At 47.2% G+C, this 22,292-nt stretch overlaps 1 protein-coding gene across 5 annotated transcripts in view; it reads right to left on the bottom strand.

The window, feature by feature from the left end:
* Nucleotides 1–22,292, bottom strand: part of RASSF7 (Ras association domain family member 7) — a 123,683-nt gene that overhangs the window by 14,542 nt on the left and 86,849 nt on the right. For all 5 annotated transcript variants that reach the window (XM_075065069.1, XM_075065070.1, XM_032773431.2 and 2 more), the window contains one exon: nucleotides 3,522–3,676. In XM_075065069.1, coding sequence (XP_074921170.1) covers nucleotides 3,522–3,624 — 103 coding nt within the window. In that variant the 5' untranslated portion in view covers nucleotides 3,625–3,676. The remainder of the gene's footprint in view (nucleotides 1–3,521; nucleotides 3,677–22,292) is intronic.

The raw sequence follows: 22,292 nt of genomic DNA, 5'->3' as shown, positions 1-22,292 counted from the left end.
TCATGAGCCAGCAGGTTTTCTGGGAGCAGAAACATCATAACGCAGCTTCAAACACTTTCTGATGCTTCTGAGATTGAGTCAGGAGATTTCTAGCCCACAAGGTTTTGGTCCTGAGCATGTGGGTGCTTCTCTACTTGCACTTCCAACTAATGATGCTGCAGGTGGAGACCTGATCTGCAGCATCAGCTCGGAGGCATATGTAACCCCGGTGGAGGGCAGGAGCACATGTTGATGGAAACTTCAACTGCAATTTTAGTGAATTTCCAAACCACTAGACAGAATCACCGCTCACCATTGCACTGTTTGAATATCCTGCAGGTAATCAGCACTAACATGCACTTCTCAAGTTCAGGGAAACTGCAAGCACATGCTGGGTGACTCACATGGGGTGCCACGACCTGGCTTCTGCCTGCAGAAGAGCACACGGCCCGCTGAACATCAGGGGAGGCAGAACCTGGGGCTGTTCTGCATTGCTCAGCATGCTGCCGGGAGGAACACATCGGCCCAGCCCTCGCCTGCCTGCTGTGTGGCTCGCTCTCCAGTACAGTGTTATGGAGCTCACAAGCCAGCAGGGCTTCTCCCCTCCCTCAGTGCAGGACACTTGTGATTAAGGTGCTAGCCTGGAACTCTGGAGATCCAAGTTTGGCCCCCACACTGTGGGGGTTGGGGGGAGGGATAACTCAGTGGTTTGAGTATTGGCCTGCTAAACCCAGGGTTGTGAGTTCAATCCTTGAGGGGACCATTTAGGGATCTGAGGCAAAAATCTGTCAGGGACAGTACTTGGTCCCTTCCAGCCCAATGAGATAGGTTATATCTCCATAATAATAATAATAATAATAATAAAAAAACCTGCCGTGGCCTCTCACTTAGGAAGGCCCCTAGGGTATGTCTGCACTGTGGTTGGCCCATGCTAGCTTGCAGGGCTCAGGCTAAGGGCTGTTTCACTGCTGTGTAGACACTAGAAAAAGGAAAAATAACCTGAGCTGTGCCCCTAATCAAAGCCAGTGGAGTGGCATTGTTATATAAAGGTGGCATTGTTAGAGACAGGGGGCTGCCATAGCTGGAAGCCCAAGGAACAGGTGTCAGATCAGAATGTTAACAGAGCCTCTGCAGTTTTCAAAGACAAGGTTTTATTATCCACCTTGCTCCTTGAACTGCTTCTTCCCTCTGGGAGCCCAATATCTGTGGCATTACTGTAGCTCCCATGGCCAGACTGGTGGGTACCCACACCCATCTGACCGGCTACGGGTAAAAGGTATTTATGCAGAGAGATGCCAGACTCTTCTTCCTTCTCCTTTCTAGTAATTAATGCATTACTCATGCAATCCCTTCCTTCAACTCAGGCCCCACCCCCAGTACACCTGTAACCCAGCATGGAACCTTCAGTGCAAACAGGGAGTTAGCCACAAACACGGGGACAGAGATGGGTAAGAAGTGAGCAGAATATCCTACCTGGCAGGATGTCTATCGCTCACATTAATGTGTGACATTAACAACTCTCTGATGCAAAAGGTTCTTTTATGACTACATTTGGAAAGACAATATACCAGAGTGGAATAGAGGGAAAGTTAGGAGTGTATCTGAATTCTACTGGGAGGGGACGGGCAGAAAAAAGGAGAGTTAACTGGCCAGTACCCAGGGGAAGCAGAAGGGAGGTTATAAACATAGTCCCATGGCATTCCTGCCAACTTTTAACACCTCACAACAAAGCAGACACTAGTCTGTCCCCTCTACAGTTGCTGTAATCTTGGGCAGAAATTGCCAAGTCAGCTGTATTCTCTCCTGGTAAAGTTCACAGCCTTCATGGGAGAACAAACGTTTAATTCAGACACAGGAAACTGGCTCAAACCCAAAAGGTGCCACCATCACCTGGAAGGTCCCAGTGAGTCGGCAGTTTGATGTGGTGCAATGCCCCTCTCGTACGAAGACAATGTTCTAAAGGTGGTACATTTGTAACCACAGTGGACGGCGTGCTAAGGTTCAGGCTTCCAAGAGCCACCCCGAGTTTCTCCAGCAGGCACAGCCCTGTGGCAGGCACCAGGCGACTTATTTAGCACCATAATAGCATTTGTTGAGCTTCCGTATGAATAGGGATTGAAATAAAAAGGTGATGTCCTAAAAGCAGAAGCCGGATGCGAGTCCCTGTGCCTGACTATGTGTCTATCCTGAAATCACAGGGTGTGAATGCAGGTCCCAGAGACAAAGCCAAGCTAGCTTTCATCTCAGCAAAGCCACAGCACATGCTTCAGTGTGGGCTAGTCCTGTGAGTAATTACCCAGGGCTTCAGGAGGACTCATACAGCCCAGGCTGAAGTGGGCGCTGCCTGCAGCTTCACTGCTCTGGGGCCTGAGCTAGCAAGATAACGACCTCAGGAACACAAGCTGCAGTCACAGCATGTAACTGCAATACAGACCTACCCTAAAGCCCTTCAGAGCCAGAGGCAAACTCAGGCCAGGTGTACACTACCGCGGTAAATTGATCTAAGCTACCCTACTTCAGTTACGTGAATAACGTAACTGAAGTTGACATAGCTAGATTCACTTACCACAGCGTCTACACCGCACAGTGTCGACAGGAGACGCTCACCCATTGATTTAGCGCGTCTTCACCAGACCTGCTAAATCATCACTTGTGGCAGCGCCGAGTTAGCTCTGTAGTGAAGACGTGTCTTCAGAGTGTGTGTGTGGAGCTGGGCCTTTTCACAAGCCAGCTGAGGCTGGAGTTCCTAAGGCAGGGCTCAGTATTTATGGACAGAGGGTTACTGGAGAGAAGCTGACATTGGTCCATGATCTCTACTAGTGCAAAATGGGGCACCCACCGGTGCCAGAAGTTGGCGCCTGTGCATCCTAGCACGAGCTGCTTAGATCCCAAGTGAGGCAGTGCTGAAAGACACAGCTACACCAATGCAATTAAACAAACTTGTGATCCCACAGATGATCATTTGCATCACGCTGTTTATGTGGCAAAGATCTAAGAGAATTTTGCTGTGCCCTCCCTGTGGCAGACAGCCTCATGCTGCCCTGAGGTCTCCTGCTTCCTCAACCGGAGTTTACTGTGCAGATGTGGACACAAATTTAATTATGAAGAGTCTGTCGGGTTCTGAGGCAGGGGGAGGGGGTGGAAGCAGGACTATTTTAATGATCTTAAATTTTTAAAAGGTTGAAAGTTAAAACCTGTTATCAAAGAAGAACTGGCCTGGGTCAAGCCTTTTGTGTTAGAAATGTAATGGAGTTCTAGAACTAATCCACCAGGAGACAGGGCTGCTGGTGACAACAGGGGACTGGAGTCAGGACTCCTGGGTTCTAGTCCCATCTCTGCCACTCACTGAGAGACTCTCTGGGGAAAGTTACTTCATCTGTATGTCTCAGTTTCATCCAGCTTCAAAGTGGATAATAATCCTTGACCACATCACAGGAAAGACTTGAGAATGTATAGAAGCACTTTCTCAGGTATTGCAATAAAAACTGAAGTCGGTCATTAACCAAACTTCACTAGACAAGGTGATTCAACACATTACTTACCAATAGCCCGTGCCAATGCTATGACCACCTCCTGGCATGTGGTCTGATCTGAGACACCACACACAACTCGCTGGATACCATCAACCCAGACCTTCAGCTCCATCACCAAAGTTGCAGAGAAATTAGACTCTCTGGACCATCGCAAGGTGGCTTCCCTGTAGGGAAAGAAAACAAGTCCTTGCTTTCACGTGTGCTGTCTGATATAATGTGCCAACCCCTAAACACTCCACAACAATCAAATTAACAGGCATGCAGGATTCCCCTACAGAATGCCCATTTGTCAAAACAGCCAAGAGCCAATGGAGCCATGTTTCGGGGGCCTAAGACCAGCTAACATTTGACACAACTGATTTCAAAAAGAACTTTAGAAGAATACAAGACATTTTAAAGGCAGAGGGAACACACCTTTAATGCCAACATCTCAGTGCGATCATCCCACAGCAGCAAGCGGTATCCCAGACTTTACTGGACCTAAAACCCGCTGCTTGAAGCCACTCAGCTCAGTTCTTTGCCCCTCGCCCTGTTCCCTGGCTTCTTGTAAAGACCACCAGAAATTAGTTTGTCTTAAAAGATGTCTCGAGTCCAGGATTGGGCTTAGGTCAAGAGGAATTTGTTCATCCCATTGTAAAGCCAGTAACACGGGCAGGTCTCAGGGAACAGTTCCAGCATCCAACAGATATCACTAGCTTGCACTTTTCACCTGACACACTCATGTTAATCCTGGTTGGAATTGCTTGCGCATAGCTGGTTATGGCTGCCAGCACTGCCATTGTCAAAGCAGGGGATATGCTACGCTCAGGTTTTAAGTCCTACTAGACATAAGTCTTTCTCTTGCCAGTTTCACAGGCCACCATCCACCCTGAACAATAAATGGGGATAAGACATGCAAGTCACAATGACTCCATAATCCTCCACTCCCAGACAGCTTCAGAAAGCACTTAATGTATCAGCTAACAGTTAGTTACCTTGCCTTCCCCCGCTTCTTCTTTGAACCTCTATCTACATGGGGATTTTAACCATGGGAGAACTACATTTAAATGTCTATGCCCTATTTTAGAACAACTCATTACCACTCGGACACCATAGGAATGAGTAAGGGACAATGCCCAGATGTTGCCAGCTGGCGTGACAAAGCTGGACTGAGATAAGAAACTGTGTTGAACAGTTTATAATTCGATCCTAACTAGGCTCCAGGTGTATATAGCAGCCATAAATAGCGCTGCAAATAAAACCTGCAGCTCTGTTTCAGTTGCTGTTTGCCAATATTCAAATGGGCAAGGCTTTGTTCACACCCATCCCACAGATTAAAGGAAGCTTGTGATAACAGAGTCATCCAATCAGAAACCATTTCATGAAACTTGGGTGACCAATCACAGAGTTTGAAAACATAGAATCGTAGATACGTAGGGATGGAAGGGATCTTGAGAAGTTGTCAAGTTGAGCCCCCTGAACTGTGGCATGGCCAAGTTAGCCTAGACTATCCATGACAGGTGTTTGTCCAACTTGTTTTTAAAAGCTTCTGATGACGGGGACTCCCCAAGCCTCCCTTGAAATCTATTCCAGAGCTTAACTACCCTTGTCATTAGAAAGGGTTTCTAAATCTCCCTTTCTGCAGACTAAGCCCATTGTTTCTTGTCCTACCTTCAGCGGACATGGAGAACAACTGATCACCCTCCTCTTTCTAACAGCTCTTGATATTGGAAAACTTATCAGATCGCCCACCTCAGTCTTCTTTTCTCAAGACTACACCTGCCCAGTTTTTTCTAACCTTTCCTCACAGGCCAGGTTTCCTAAGCCTTGTGTCATTTTTGTTGCTCTTCTCTGGACTTTTTCCAGTTTATCCACATCCTTCCTAAATCATCACTAGGTATTTTCAACTGCCTGTAGGCTAAAATTTGTTCCCATAAAGTGACTGAATAATTAACAGACTCACCAGTAAAACTCACCGTTCACAGGCAATTTGGAAGCCGAATAAAGGGGTTAGAAGTTGAGTAAATTGTTCATTGCAAACATTTTAGCTAGTGCTAGCATGATTTGGTCTGGTCTACACTGGCCAGCCAAAATGTGCTCTCCCTCATTGTTCCCTTGTGCTCCCAGTCAGTCTGTCTCCACCTGTTGTCACTTGTCTTATATCTAGATTACAATCTCCTCAAGACAGTGACTGTCTTTGTTCTGTGTTTGTACAGTGCCTGGTATACCAGGGTCTACTCGACACTGAGGCTCCCTCAGTGGTACTGCAAAACCAATACATAATGGGTCTGCACCTTGTTTTGGTTTACTTATGATGCATTTAAAAGATCTGAGGTGTTTTCCAGCTTGTGCTTTTAGCTTTAGAAATATGAAAAATGTCAGGTCACTTCTTCCTTGTTCTTGCTGGGTGAAGCAAGGCAGGAAGCACACTAGATACCCGATACTAATCGACACAGATTACATGAGCCACTTATCAAACAACAATATTCATATGGTCTGAATCAGCTTCACATCAAAACTATGAAAAGAATCCTGAGTGAGGACACCTTGAGCTGCTACTCACACACTGGAATCCTAACTAGAAAGCCATTCTGCTGGACACAGTGCCACACCTTGGTATGTCCCCTGCTGTCAGCCAAAGCAAACTCCAGAAATAGTGCTTCACCCAGGAAGAGAACACAATGCTTGGAGATGCCTAGAAAGTTGCGGGAGGCAGGTTCAACTCAACTGGCTAAATGCTTTGAATTCCTCTCTCGCTACACCTAGGAACTTATGTTCACTATCTCTAGGTGACTAACTCTGACATCTTAACTATTCACAGCTGTTGCCAGAAGACTAGGAAAAGGCAGGTGTAACTAGAAGCATGAGTGTTTAAGAGAATGCACTGCATATGTATCTTCAAGTGATGGATGAACTACAGAATGTTTGGAGATTTAGCCAAAGTCAATCTGAAGCACAGGCACCGACTTTCCAATGTACTGGCGGGTGCTCGACTCCTGGCTCTGCCCCAGACCCTGCACCCATTCCACACCTTCCCAAAAGGTCCCACCCCTGCCCCACCACTTCCTCTCAGGTTCCACCCCCTCCCCCGGAGCACTGCTCCTTGCTCCTCTGATCGCAGCGGGAGGTGCTGATTGGCGGAATCTGCCAGTGGGTGGGAAGCACTGGGGGGGGCGGGGAGCCGATGGGGAACTGCCAGTGGGTGCTCAGCACCCACCATTTCCTCCCCCATGGGTGCTTCAGCCCCAGAGCCACCCACGGAATTGGCGCCTATGATCTGAACTTTCTGCTCTACACAAGGGCGACGGCAACCTGGCTGAATGAAGGAGATTCCACAACCTTCTGCTCTAGTTGGGTGGGCAGGACTACCCCAGGAATAGCTCTTCCCTACAGGATTTCAATACTTTCCCAAGCCAGCAAGGGCTTAAGTATGTGATCATGGAATTAAAAAACAAAAAACAAAAAAACCACCACTCTGAAAAATACTTGGTTTGTGTTTTGGGCAAGGATGGGATGAGGGAAGGAAGCAACATTTGAAAGTTATTAATTTCTATTACAGTAACTCTTAGGAACCCACTGAAGAACATAAGAAAGCCATACTGGGCACAATGCAGGTGCTCTAGAGGGAATGAACAGAAAGGTTATCATCAAGTGATCCATCCCGTCACCCATTCCCAGCTTCTGGCAAACAGAGGCTAGGGACACCATCCCTGCCCATCCTGGCTAATAGCCATTGATGGACCTATCCTCCATGAACATATCTAGTTCTTTCTTTAACCCTATTATACTCTTGGCCTTCACAACATCCTCTGGCAAAGAGTTCCACAGGATCAATACCCCACTGGGCTAGGAACCAAACAGACATAAGTTAGTTTCCCTAGTAGCTTTGGCTAACTCATGGAGACAGTCATATTATACACAACAGTGAAGTAGTTCTGCTACAGGCCCCCTTGTCTCCCCAAAAATTTACATCTGACTGGAAGCAGCTGGTTTTAAAACACTCCATGATGAATTCCAGCTGTTCTATCATGGTGTGAGTGACCAGCGTGGATGGGGCTGAGTTAGAGATGGGCACAAGCTGCTGCTTTCAGATCAAGATAGGACCTTTTAGCAAGACTGGGCATGGGTTTCATAGTTTGGACTCATCTCTGGCCTAGAAGAGTCTCTGAACTCCATTAACCCCCTTCCACAACAGCCAGAGTACAGACCAAATTACTACTGGAAACTGGTTCAGGCTATTTAAAAGGGGTTCCGGTTTCCCAGCCCAGCATACACAGAACCCAGAACATGATGGCATCCCAGTGTCTGGCTGGGTAGTGGCTGCTGAATTTTCTCTGGCAATTATTTCTGGAAGGAAATCTGTTTTTTTCTCCCGCAACGATAATGCCCAGGTATTTCTGCTGAGAGCATGGGTTCTCATGGGTTAGTTGGATTTATTCCTTCTTTTTATTTCAATTACTCCAACAAGTTGGCAACAATTCACTGGGGATTTTCCAGGCAATAACTGAAGCAGGAAAAGCAGCTCTCAGTCATTCTCCCCACCCCAGCAGTGGGGCGTAAAGGTGACGGGGTAAGTATTTTCAAAAGTGTATTGTTTACTCCCAGTTATCTTTATCTGGGAAGAATAAAGAGACCTTTACAAAACAGCATAAGCCATTAAAAGGTTTCCAACATGTACCAGAGGAGTGTGCTAAAGAAAACCTCAGAGCTCAGATTGCTTTTGACAAACTCATCACTGTAGAAGGTCTTTGTCAGAGTGCCTCACCAAGTTTATCGGTGTTCGAGTGAAACTTAATGCTTTACAGTGAGACACTGGGAGGTCACGTCTATACTCAGAAGAAAATATCAAGTTAGAATAACAACGTTTCCACTACCCTGACTCCAGGTTAGAAGAGAAAGGTACTGGGACTCCTGCTCCCGTAAGTTTCAAGATCTCCCCATCCTTACCATCTAGCCACAAAGAAAGGAGTACAGTCACAAGCTCCTGAAAGCTGTTGCGAAGGTCAGGCTGAGAACCCGTGTGTTAATGCACATGTTCTACTTAGCGTGAGATTGCCCTTACTGTTGACAAGGACAGTTGTGTTTAAGGGCATATTAGTTGGTCCTGGTTAACTGTAGCGTCTGATTTGACAGGATCCAATTAGCAATAGCAAGTTTGCATCTTTATGTATATCACACAGAAGGATTGGAAATGCACAGTTTAAATACTAGGGATCACCTAGCAACCATGAAGTCCTGAACAGAATGGTTAGCCTGAGACACTGCATGGCTGGCAGCTTTTGAAGATGTTACTCGTCCTCTGTCCCATGTCTTGCCTCTCTCCAGGCCATCCTACCCTATTTGATGATGGGTACCAAACACAGCTCCCTGACTGCACTGAAAACGGCTGTCTCCCTGGCAGAGACAGGGTCCCGCACCCATTTTAGCAGAGTGGCAGACTTTACTCTCACCATGCTAGAGCCTGACAAAGCTAGCAAGGCATCTCTTTTCAACTCCAGCTGAGTGGGACTGGGTGAGCAGCGTATGACATCCACCAGGATGGTGTCTGTACTACACACACACACCCCGTAAGTCCAAAGCAGCTCTTTGCATTGTCTGCATTTCCGCCCACCCCTCATGAACCCCACCTCCCTAGTTCAGGGAATGCCTTTTAAAGGTCAGGGAAGTAACCAGGGTGATTAACATGAGAGAGAGCCTTTTCATGACTGCCTTGATTTATAAGGTTATGGCCACTGCTAGTATGTGGAGGAGGGTGGGAACAGCCTTCAGACAGCAGTCTGCTAGTCATCTCAGCAGCTTGTTTGAATCTATCACTCCCTAGGTGAAGGTGGGGATGGAGGAATCCTGTTCACCTGCGCAGAGGAGGGATTAGCAGAGCTTGGTTCATTCATGAAAGGAAGTGGCGGGGGTGGGGAATCTTCCCTAAAACCAAACCCAGCTGAGTCCAAAGAAATGGCCTTGCTGAAGGTGTGGTTTCTTCAAACTCTCACCCAAGGACAGGTACATCTGGTCACGCCAATAGAGCGACAGATGTGTCAGTACTCTAGGTCTCTGCATAGGGCAGGGGAGGCTTTACAGGGGCTGTGGAGGAGAAAGGTTTCATATGATGTGTCCCATTTCGGATTTTCTGGCAGCAGCTGCCAGATCCATGTTTAAGGCCCAGATTCTCCTCCCAGTTAATGGGAGTTTTGCTGCTGACTTTAATGGAAGTAGGGCCTGGCTCAGTGTGAAGCAGTTTCCCACCTCCTTTTCTGCTCTCCTGCAGAAACAGTCTCCACTAGACCTTGACTATACTTTGCCCAAGAAATCTGGACCTGGACAAAAAATTAATTACCCCCGCCATACAGTCTCTTCCTCATTTTAAGTGAGGTCTCTCTCACACACTCATTTCATCTGAGGTGGGAGGTGTCTCCATTTCAGTTTCACCTTAGACACGTTCTAGAGTTGGCCAACTTGGATTTGACGTCTCTCATGGACTCTAGTTTGTGTGTGATCACTGGTTCTTTATGTGGTAAGCTCTGTCTTGGTTTTGCACAGTCTGCAATAGTACCACCATCTGCTAGCATGAAGACTGCTGAGTGGACGGATAGCTACCTAGCATGCTGTGGTTTTTCACCTTCTTTCCAGCAGGCAGTATACATTACGCTCACTAATGTTTGATAAATTGGCTCTTGTAGATCCCCACAGCCAAGGGCCTGGAACAATCCTAAGACTTAAACTGACCTGCTACGGATTTTAAATATTTGGGCTTGTGCCCTTAACCATGTACAAACGCAGGCGTGAAAGATGAGTCTTTTAAAATTTTCCTCACCCTGCTTTTGCTTTTTTAAAACCCTAGAAAGTTAGCTCTGGTCTACCTTGGATTTGTTCAGAGAGCCTATAGGTTACCTTGGAGAACGTACGTGGTGAGCTCTCATGCCTTACCCCAGGAGGCTCTCAGATTGGGATCCATGGAGAGCTGGCTGCTCATATGATGCTGGCTCCTTCTCATTTCCAGCTCTACAAAAGGCAGCTAAAAATAATTTCTTAACATGGCTTTTCCACATGAGCCATCGCTTTAGTTGCCACAGGCCTATTATTCAGTCAGCAGGAGGGCATGGTGTCCACAGGACAGTCTTCCTATTAAGACGTGCTGCATACAATGATCGAGTGCATGAGAGGAGGGCTGCATGAGGGAACTAGATGTGACAGACACTCAGCTTTGGTTAAAAAATGCATTTCTAGGCCTTCTTCCATGCAAAAAGCTTTAAAAACAAGCCCGACACAAATAGACTCTTAGGCCTCGATGGAACAAGCAGCTGAGCCCAATTCAAGCAGCACACCTGGGATAATCTGTTGCATTCCTGCAGTGCCTAGGAGCCCCAACTAAGATCAAGGTCCTAATGTGCTAGGTGCTGTATATACACTAGTACGGGATTGGTCCCTGCTCCAAAGAGCTTACAGTCTAAATAGACAAGACACTGTCTGGTGCGAGGGGAAATAGAGGCACAGAGAGGGGAGGTGACTTGCCCAAGGTGATACAGCAAATCAGTGGCAGAACAGGGAATAGAATCCAGTCTCCCAAATCCCAGTACAGTGCCCTATCCGCTGGACCTCCACTGCTTCGGAGAGGATTCCTTCCACCCCAATTTTTGATGATTCTGTCAAAGAATCATCATGTCAACCCTCCCCAAAGTCAGTTTTTTACAGTGATGCAATAAATGGCAAATAGGAAGTCAGAAAAAAATGGTTCTGCAGGCTTCCCCAGACTGGTGGCTCTCTTGATGATGCTAAAGAAATGCAAGTTATTACAATGAAAACCTAAAAGACTTTTAGGCTTGTATTATGGTGGGGCTCTTCAGATTCTAAGGACTTTGCCAGTTTTTCTCCACAGGTTTCTATGGGACCATGGTCCTAAATTAGGCAATGGACGCTCAGCACCAACAGTTTCATATAGAAATAAACACACCGTGTCTAAGAGGAGGCAAGTTGCAGATAAATATGATGCTGTAGATGGACAGAGGTACTGAAAACTGAAAAGCTTACTGCTATGCAATATTCATAAGACTGCCAGTAGTGACAAGCTATTTTCCCAACACTTAAGGCCTTAATCAAAGTTCACTTATTTCAATGGCCTTTGGATCTGGCCCTTATTTGGGAAAACACCACAGCTCATGTGCGTGCATCACTCTGGTTTCCTGCAAATTCGGCTGTGCCAATGCTACTCTCCACGATGTGTTTTCTCCCACAAGGCCCAATACCAAACGTGCCAAGTACCTTCTGAAGGGGGCCAAGGACCTGTTGCTCATCATTCTCAATTCCCATTGGCTTCCTCTCTCAGGAGATGGTCTGTGTACAGCCAGCGCACTGTATTTTTGTGCTGGTAGGCACAGAGATAAAGACTAGGAGGTATTTTTTGAACTGGGCAAGCACAACTTTTCACAGTGAGTGGTTAGTATCACAGCTGCCTTCTTCCCCACACGAGGAGAGTCAATACACTCATGTCACAGCTCATTCAGCATGACCCATGGAAACTCGCAGCCCGGCTGCCCAAGCACAGCTACCGAGTCACGCTGCTCAGGAGGATTTACAGTCAACACTTAGGCTATAGCATCTGAGAGCAACCCCTCTGACACGATTCCAGCCCCAGTGCTGAGCCATTGCCTCAAACCTTAATGCAGAGCACAGCATTCAGCCAGTGACCCCAAGGAAAGTCAGACTCATAGCAGCTAAGGACTTTTTTCAGTTTGTAACATTTCCCATCCTCATTACCAAGAAACTAGGTTCATGCTGGGCCATTCTCGATAGTAACAATCCAGTGGCACAAGAACAAGAAATATGTATTTCCATTGCTGGGAAAATCTGCAAGAGAATAAGATTTATGCTAGTTTTTATTTACCAATCCCCTGTGCTGACTGGCTCTGGTTACTCCACCCCATTCTCATAGGTTTCTGAGATTGTAACAGTAGCTGGAGTCAGTCTTTGGGCCAGAAGCACTTTTCTCACTTTTTGCTTCCCCCTTCATGCTTTGTTAGAATAAAGGAGACATCCCTGTTAGTCTGGATGCAGCGCTAAGTCTGCAATTCTATCCTCCTTGTTCGTCCCCTTTCCTTCACGGCCAGCTTTGCAGGAACAAAGCTCTAAAAGAGTCACCTGCCCCAGCTGCAGCCCAGAATGTCTTCCATAACTGCATCCAAGCTGCAGATCCTCTAAGGCACGGCCCAAGTCAGGCGTCCACATGCACAAGCATAACCAGAGCACAGGAAGAGCCACACTACGCCAGTTGGTACCATCTGCTTCCAAGCCCACCACAAAACCCTTTTGTCAGAGAGGGTTAGTCACACTGAGAGCAGAACCCAAGAACGTTTTTCAGGAAACACTGACTCATGGGTGACTCCGGATCCATCTGTACCAATCATCCCTGCAATGACGTAGCCACACACATACCCTCAGAGTTGGAACCCCGCCTGGTCTTGCTACCAAAGCCACTACTTGTCAATACCGCCCAACGCAGCATCAGCCCATGCCAGACTTTCCCCCACCCAGTCTCATTCTGCATGACTCAGGTAGAGGAGAGAGTGGAGTGGCAGGGATGCCAAGTAAACAGACCTGGCAGTGTAGGAGTCAAACGATCAGGAGGGAGGAAAAATACATGTGATGAGAGATGGGGGGCCGAGCAAGAGAGTAAGCCAATACGGGAGGGCAGATGAGGGTAGACATGGAACGAGGTAAGAGAAGACACACCAGCCAGAGAACCCCAAGCTAAATATTTAAGTTCTCAGCTCTGTGGGAGGAACAGGACTTGGAAAGAAAGGAGGAGAAGGAGAAGGATCAATATTTGCCCACACAGAAACCTCAGCGACTATGGATTTCCCCTCACATATAAGATAATATCAGCTAGACTGCAAATATGGTCTGGGTCTTCTTCTAGTACTTCTATCCCACTGTATTATTTCTCGGATGGATGGTGGTGAGGGGGTCCCTTCAAACCCACAACGTTGCTTGCACTGTGCCTAAGCACCTTGTTATCAGCCTACTGGTATCGCTTCAGAAGGCAATGGAGAGCAAGGTCCACAAAATTATGAGTTTATGTCACTCTGGTAGAGAGACTGGCTTAGTCCCTCCACCCCAAGGAGGTCTGCTGTCTTAAAGGGACAGCGTCAATTTACGCCACATTGATATTTTTTATCCTACTATCGATATAACACACAAAACTACAATTGAAAGATTCGAGGAAGTATTTTTTTCTCTAATCTTCTACACTTGGCAATACACCAAATAGCCCACTTCACAGTTTACTGTGGGTGCAAGTCTCTGAGTCAGTGACGGAGAAGAGAAAAACATTTAAATAAATATGATACTAAACCCTCCTCCCCTCAAACAGGCACAGGGATTTGGGGCAGGTGTAGTACCTCAAGCTACATTTCACTCATTTTTTTAAATTGACTATATTTCAAGTGGACAGTGTTCCTTTAATCCATTTGTAATCCTTCCCATGCCTGCATGTTATATTTTCTAAATGAATTGCTATGCAGCAATGTCAAGTTCGAGTCGTCAGAATTTCTTCGAAAGCATTTAACAACTGAATAGACCATCTGGTTGCTACACACCCTCTCGCTGTCAGGTGGAGGAGAGAGATTAGCTCACACATTTGGTCTTCACGGCAAAAACTGGTTCCTTGTTACGTGGCAGTGCCTATATGACTGCTGAAAGTATGTACCTTGATATGGCTAGGCAAGGTCAGCCTTATTTCCCTCATCTGCAGCTGACCCTGTCTAGCTGCACTGCGTTACAAACTACCTGTGCCTTGTCTCCACCAGGATTTTACAGTCTGACAGGTATCGCTGTTTTGCAGGGAAGACAGCTATCAAAACACACATAAAAATCAGACTCACTTGCCTTTCTCCGATAGGCGACGACAAAGCAAGCTGGACAGCACAGCCTTGTGTGTACCAATCTACTTCCAGACACACACAGCTGTTTTCATGCCATGGTAGCAAAGTTTATTTTGTGCATGTCAGAAAAAATTGTCTAGCTCTATTGCCATTTGCTGTAGCCCTATCCAGCTGACTACCTCTGGCAATCATTAATCCACATTCCTCCAGCAGTCTCCCTCCCAGGGCACAAACTGGGGGGGGGGAGGGGGAGGGGGAAAAGAGATTTAAAAAAAAGCCAGCTGAACTGGAGCTAATCACAAAGCAGAGTGACTAACAATTCTCTTCTGTTTATGGCTAACATAAAAGACTTCCTCCCCCACCCCAGGTAAGACATTCCTGCATAGTGATTCTCCGCCCTGGCATATTTCTGTGAGGAAGCAATACCAGCAGGCAGCATGGACAGGGAACAGACCAAACCGACCTCCCCCTATGTCTCCCTAAGGACAGAAGTTAAACCTTTGCGGATTGTGTCGTTTGAAAAAAAACAAATACATCATCTCTTCTGCCTTCTACACCAGCCACCGACATCTCCTTGAAGCCCTCTCCATTCTCTTCCTGATTCTCTTCTCCACTGGTGCCCTCTACAATCACCCTCAGGTGACCTCATCCACTGCCCTGGTTTTGTACTACTTGTGCACCAAAGGCTCAAACCCACCTGCCCACCCTTGCCTTCTGCCCAAGCCGAGGGCAGATCCTAATGGAGATCCCGCCACTTCCTTGTACTAAACGTGGCAAAAACTAAACTCATCATTCCTCCAACACCCTCTTCCCCATCCCTGTTATTGTCTCCTCTAAAACAGCGTTTTTCAAAGTGTGGGTTGCAACCAAGTACTGGGTCATCGCACATCAGGCACTGGGTCGCTCTAGTCAACACCGCCGACCGGGATGTTAAAAGTCCCATCAGCGGTGCTGCCCAACTACCTGCTCCGATATCACGTTGTGCCTGGAAGCTGCCAGCAGCAGGTTGGACTTCTAGATGGGGGGCCACCAGGGCTCTGCGCACTGCCCCTGCCCCGAGCGCCAGCTCTGCACAACCACTGGCCAGAACTGGGGTGGACGGAGGGGTGGGTGTGTGCCTGTGGGCAAGAGACGCGCGGAGCCGCTTGCATGCCTCTGCCTAGGAGCTAGATGTGCTGCTGGCCGCTTCAGGAGCAGTACAGTGCCAGGACAGGCGAGAAGCCTGCCTCTGCACCCCCGCTGACTGGGAGCCGCCAGAGGTAAGTCTGTGCCCCAACCCCGTATCCCAGCCCTGAGTACCCCCAAACCCAGAAACTCCTGCACCCGAAACCCCTCAGTCTGCACTCCCAGCCCAAAGCCCTGACCTGTTACTGCATCCCAACTCCCTGAGACAGCCTATAGCCCCCCCCAACACCCTGAACCTCTCATTCCCAGCCCTACCCTGCAGCCCTCACCTCAACCCTCTGGCCCAGCCCGGAGCCCCTCCCACACCCTAAACCCCTCATCCCCAGCTTCACTGGGTCATGGGCATCAACCATTTTCTTCAGCTGGGTCCCCAAGAAAAAAGTTTGAAAACCACTGCTCTAAAACGTCTCATCGCTCAGCCTCCTAATGCTGGGGTTGCCTTTGCCTCCTCCTCATCTCGCCCCCAAACGCTCTCTGGTTCTTTGTTGCTTCTTCCTCTAAAGGCCTTTCTAAAATTCATCCCTCACCCAGTCCCAAGACAAGCTCTCTCCTGTCCCTCCACGACTCCCCTCTCCTCAATCTAGCCAACATCCAGCACTTAACAGAAACACTTTCCCTTCCTCCTGCCCTGACCAAAGCACCTCTCTCCTCAAGGCCCTTCACTGGTGGCCTAGGTGTAAAAAGAACGTCTCGTCCTGGGTACCAGGGCTCTGCCCCTGTCTAACTGCCTCTCAAACAGATTGTTTGTGTGCACCCAGGTCATGAAGCAATCTGGATCACTCTCTTGCGTGACCTGTCCTCTTCATTATTTACCACTCTCCCAGTCTGTGTGTCATCTGCAAACTATCAGTGATGATTTTATGTTTTCTTCCAGGTCATTGATATAGATGTTAATGGCAAAGAGCCAAGAATCAATCCCTGTGAGACCCCACTAGAAATGTACCCATTCAGAGATGACTACCTATTTACAAATTACGTTTCGAGTCCTGTCAGTTAGCCAGTTTTAAATCCATTTAACGTATGCCATGTTAATTTTGTATCATTCTAATTTCTTAATCAAAATGTCATGTGGTGCCAAGTGAAATGCCTTACAGATATTTAAATATATTACATCAACTCTATTACCAATCAAAATTTTAGTCTTGTTAAAAGAAATATCAAGCTAGTTTGACAGGATCTATTTTCCATAAATTATATTGACTGGCATTTGCTACCCTCCTTTAATTCTTAATTAATCAGCTCCTATATCAGCCATTACATTATTTTGTCTGGGATCAGTATCAGGCTGATAGGCTTCTAATTACCTGTGTCATCCTGTCTACCCTTTGTAAATGTTGACACAAAATTAGCTTCATTCCAGTCCTCTGGAACTTCCCGTCTTCCAAGAGCTACTGAAAATCAACATAATGGACCAGAGAGCTTCTTGGCCAGCTCTTTTAAAACTCAGCTACGAGTTATCTGGGCCTAAAATGGTGAATTATATTCTGCACAGAAAGCATTTGATCTTCAAAGTGAATGTGGCCAAGGCCAAAGACATAAAATAAATTCAGCATTACAGTGAAATCCAAGGTTACAGGAAGCACAGTGGAGTAGCACTGAAAGAAACAATCTACTTGATAGTTGTAGATGTTTGTGCAGTAAACTTTGGAAGAGGCAAATCTTGGGACTCCTCCTGGGCTCCATTTTCTGAGGAAAATGGTCTTATTTTTTAATATTAACTACAATCAGTGTGTAAGGGGAAGTAAGCGCGAGTGTAATATTCTTAACTTCTATCACGTACTTCAGAAGTAACGTTTGATTTTAGCTCTGCCTCAGTTGTAGATACTTCAAAAACAAAAAAAACAAAAAAAACACATCCACCCACCCCCCCACCCCCCTTACTTGTGGCCTTCAGTTGCCTATTACCCAGAAGTTCTTAAATGTTCCCCAGAAACAGGAGTTGAAGAAAATCCAGCACTCGAGTCATATAGCAATCTCTCCCAAATTAGTACTGTCAACATCAAATTTTAAACGCTCATTATAAGATACCATATTAAGTTTCTAGGCTTGTGAAGGTGACCTTCCAAATGCAGTTCCAGTACCTCTGCTGGTATTCTAGCTTTGCACCAAGCTGTAAAACCCAGATCAGAATTCCCTCAATTTTCAGGGATGCTATTCAGAATCCTGTAGGCAGCACTGAAACTGACAAGAATTGGGTCAATTTCTCATTGCTGCTTTAAAAAGCTATAAGCAGCAGCACCCACAGGCAATGGACCTACCATTGTGGACTCGCAAACATCAGAGATTAAGGAAAGGAGAGAGTGCAAAAGACATTTCCACAGTACAGCAACAAACAAGAGACCAACCTGCTTGACACGGAAACATCACATTTTCCTAGCTACATCAGTCAGAGCTGTGAAAAATTTCACGCCTTGAGTACCATCATTAGGTCAACCTACTCCCCAGTGTAGATGCAGCTACTTTGATGGAAGCATTCTTCGGTCAACCTAGCTACTGCCTCTTGGAGAAGTGGATTAACTACATCAATAGAAAAACTCCTGTCAATGTAAGAAGTGTCTACACTAGAGAGATGCAGCAGCACACCTGCACCACTGTGGCTTGTGAAAAGTAGAATGAATTATATTGTAGAAGTAGAATGAATTAAAGAAATGCTGTATGTTCCTTTAAGCAGAAATGAGGAATGTTGAGAAAGTTGTCAGGAAGAGGAACATTAAAGTATTGAGCAATAGGTCCACTTAAACTGATGGTGGGACATTAACAGGAGTTAGTGAGAGTTAATAAGGACCTAAGATGTGTGTCTAGCCCCAAGTAAACCTACCAGTTCTGCTCCCTTTGTAATCTTGCGCCCTTTTATCTGTATAAATAAGGTGGTTTGAGTCTTGTACGGCACTCACATTTTCTGGATGTATTAGCAGAGCGCTTTTGCTAATAAATAGAGTGGTCTGACAAACTGAGTCCTGAGTCTGACTTTGACAGGCTGTACCACTGTAGCAACTGTAGTGTAGATGTACCCTGGGTGGTAAAGCAGCAGAGATCATACCCCACTCTCAGGAGCAAGAGGTTTAGAATAGGGGACAGAGAAGAACGCGAGAGGAGTTTGGAGGCCCTTTGAATTTGTCTAATGCTCACTAGTCAAAGGCTACACACTACAGATGAAACTCCCAAGTAACATCTAGGGAGAGCACCCTGGAAGGAATCCCAGCAGCTCCAAGGGTATGTGTTTTGCATTAGGACACTGGGATCCCCATCTTTCTCATCAGTCTTTGTGCTAACAGGTTTGGTCTGCTGTCAAGGTTCACGGCCATCAGAGAGGATTTGGGGGGGAGGGGGGGGACAGGGAAAGAAGTGGGAGAAAGATCAACGGTAGGGATGAACACATGCTTTCTGCGTGAGTTAAGTTTATTCAGTTCTACAGTTGACATCTTTCAAGCAGTAATCACACAAACTTCTCTAAAGCCACTAAGCACATGTGTTCACTTTCTACAATTAGGCGGGGAAAGAGGGCAGCTGGGGCCACTTCATTCTTCCCCAATCTATATTTGCCGATTTTGTTACAATCCTTGATCTATTCCCAACAGACGTGGGCATGCTCTCTTACCACGTACGGAACATTTACGTTCTTCAGACTGCTTCAAGCACATCTACCAAAAATCCCAAGACACCCTTCCTCAGGCACAAAACCTGCTGACAGAACAGGATCTGCCCACTGAACTGCCTTTTCAGCATAGCCTCAGCTTGTAACAAGATGGGCCTCAATCCTTTTGTGTCTAACCCTCCCTCTCCTTAATCCACCCCTGCCCAATTCTTCCCTGTGCAATCAACTGTGTGCAGGCAAGCCCTTGTTTTAGGACTTCGGAGATGGGGTTGGGGGGCTAAGCATACAAGAGGCCTGGTTTAGGGGGCAGGGTTTTCCCCCCATCTGCATATATACTCAGCCAACCTATCAAGAGTGTCATTGGGACAGCTGCTGCTCACACAGCTCCTTCAGGTGAGCGGTTTACAGCGGTCAGGAGTACAAAAAACAGACAAATACATTGGAAAGAGTGCCTAGGGTGTGCCCACGGACACACAATCATCAAACTCACGCTACCCCCTAAACACCCTCACCTCTCCCTTCCTACAGGCTAGGCATCTTCTGCCCATCTTTCAAATCCTTCCTCAAAACCCACTCCTTTGACTTGGATTTCCACTCCTCCCCTCTCAACGGGTCTCAGCCTCCAGAGGCCAGATAAACAGCAGGTGAATCACATCTGTTCTAATAGGATTTAATCCTCCTCCCTCCATGGTGTCTCGTGTTCAGCCTTCGCCCAAATTGGACCCCGCTCCTGAAATCAGCTTCATGCACAGAGCCCCACTGACTTCAATGGGGCTCTCTGCACCTGGACTGCACCCCATTAACATCACTGGGGCTCTGAGCTGATGCAGGAATCTGCTTGCAGAGAGCTCATTGCAGACTGGGTCCTTAGAGCAAGGTCTTCAGGGTAGTCTCCCCTCTTCCTCAAATATCTGTGAAGCGCCATAGTGCTTTACAGGCCTACACAGATAGCTGGTGTTTGTCTTACTTGTTTTGGGGGGAGAGGTGGAGGGAAGCAATCACCCCTCCAGCCTGCTGAGCCCTTAGCCCTGTTCCGAACACTGGCTGGAACGCCTGGGAAGAGCCACTGGTACTTCACTAGTATCACCTTTCAGGGAATTCCAGTTTGATCTGTTTTGCAAGGTGCACAGGGAGAAGTTTGACAGAGGTTTTAGCAGAATTTATACCACCCGACCCTGCAGGAAATCAAATGCCAGTATCTCCCATCTGCAAAGCCCTCCCTGATCTTAGCAGCTTCCCCTCCCCCCAGTCACACCTCTTAGAATACAAAGCAGCTCAGAGCCTTAACGTGGCCTTTCAGGAACACTTCTGGCTTTTGTTCCGTGGTGGTGGAGGCACAAAGGGGGAGCTATTCTCAAGAGGTTCGGCAGGCTATTTCCATGCAAACGTTTTGTTTTGTGAACAGAATGAGTCCCACCCTCCCCGCCCCCATAATAGTCACAGCTCAGGCATTCATTGGGAGCCTCTTTCTTCCCCACACCCCACCTGGTGTAATTGGACATACCCCTTTATTGTGCATCCCAGGGAGGGATGGGAAGGAACTGACGGGCTGATGAACACAAGCAGGCATGCCTCAGAAAACAAACTCACTCACCAAAGCACCTGGGCTTTGGGGGGATCCAGCGATTCAGCTGGGCAGATGACTCGGGAAGAACTTTATTCAAGAATGCTCCTTCCCCAGTATTTTCATGTCTCTGTGTGTGCGCGGAGGTTAAAATTAACAGCTTTATCCCCCAGTCAGCCCAGTTTCTCCTTCTGCCTTGACCAGTGAAGCCCTAACCTTATTTTTATGACACCACTTTGTCATCTATCTAAAAGGTATTTATATGACCCTGACCCCTAATCATAGTAGCTGAATGTCTCACCCTCTTTCCACAAACACCTCCCAGAAGGTAAGACAGTGCTACTATCCCCATTTTACAGTTGGGAACTGAGGAACAGAGAAGCTAAGTGACTTGTCCAAGACCACATAAGGCGGCTATGGCAGAGAAGAGAATTCAACCCAAGTGTCCGAGTCCCAGGCCAGCACCCAAAGCACTGGATCATTTGTTGCCTCAAGTGTCAAATTCAGAATCAGGTAAGAGAAAGGAGGCACCTCTCACTGGAAGACAGAGCTGGCCATTAGCAATCAGTGTGACACCTGCCAGGTGTCAGGAGAAGGAATTTCAGTTCTCACATGTTATCTGAAAGTGATTCCCAGTGCGCAAATCCTTGTAAAGGGATACTTTGACAAGGGAACTCTTATTTTAGAAAAAACTCCCTCTGTCCTTTAAGTCACCAACATGGTGATGTGGAGGACAACTTCGATTGTAAACTCTTTGGGGCAGGGACGGGCTTTTTGTCCTGTGTTTGTTCAACACCTAACAAAACAGGGTCCTAATCCGGGAGGTGCCAAGGTGCTGTGGCAATACAAACAATTTCTGTTCAACAGGGAACCGTGAAAGTTGCCACCTGGATCTCTGGGACAACAATGTGTCTGCTCTCTGACCCCACAGTCCCGCCCTTTTAATTTCTCTGCATCCATCTACACTTTTCAAAACCCTGTTAATGCACTTTGAAAATACCCCACTAACCGACACCCCCTCATCCCACTACCCACCCACCCACACACCTCCCACTCCTCCTTTGGTAAAATTCAGAGAATATCCTGATAGAGGAAGAGGTGAAGAAAATGTGTCAAGTGAATGCAGCTGTAAAAAACGCATTACCTTCCCCCCTCTTCCCATCATCCTCCTTGTAAAATGAGCCAGTAAAGAATCACAATGGACAACCTGCAGACACAGATTTTAAGGCCAGATGGAACCATTAGGAACATCTAGTCTGGGGGTTCCCAAACTTTTTATTAAGGTGGCTCACCGACTGCATTGTGTCCTTTTTCGCAAATCACCATTTCAGATTTGCACCCTCCACCCTGGCACCACAATCCTCATTTGACACTCGGTGCAGAGGGGAGTGGTTGGAGAGTGAGCGAGCCCTACACTCACCCTGCAGGGCTGGGCCCCACTCCCCTCTCTGGGCCTTGTGACCTGGCACATGGGGTCGCAGTCCCACTTGGCTTTGGCATGGCAGCCTCAGCCCCTGGGACTGGCACCACCACTGAGTGGGAAACGTGGGGTGGGAGCTCGCTCTCCTGCGGCTGGGAGAAGT

Source organism: Chelonoidis abingdonii, chromosome 4 (genome assembly GCF_003597395.2).
Source record: "Chelonoidis abingdonii isolate Lonesome George chromosome 4, CheloAbing_2.0, whole genome shotgun sequence".
Classification (NCBI taxonomy): Eukaryota; Metazoa; Chordata; order Testudines; family Testudinidae; genus Chelonoidis; species Chelonoidis abingdonii.
Note: the sequence above shows the minus strand (reverse complement) of the source record. Positions and strands in the feature narration are given on the sequence as shown.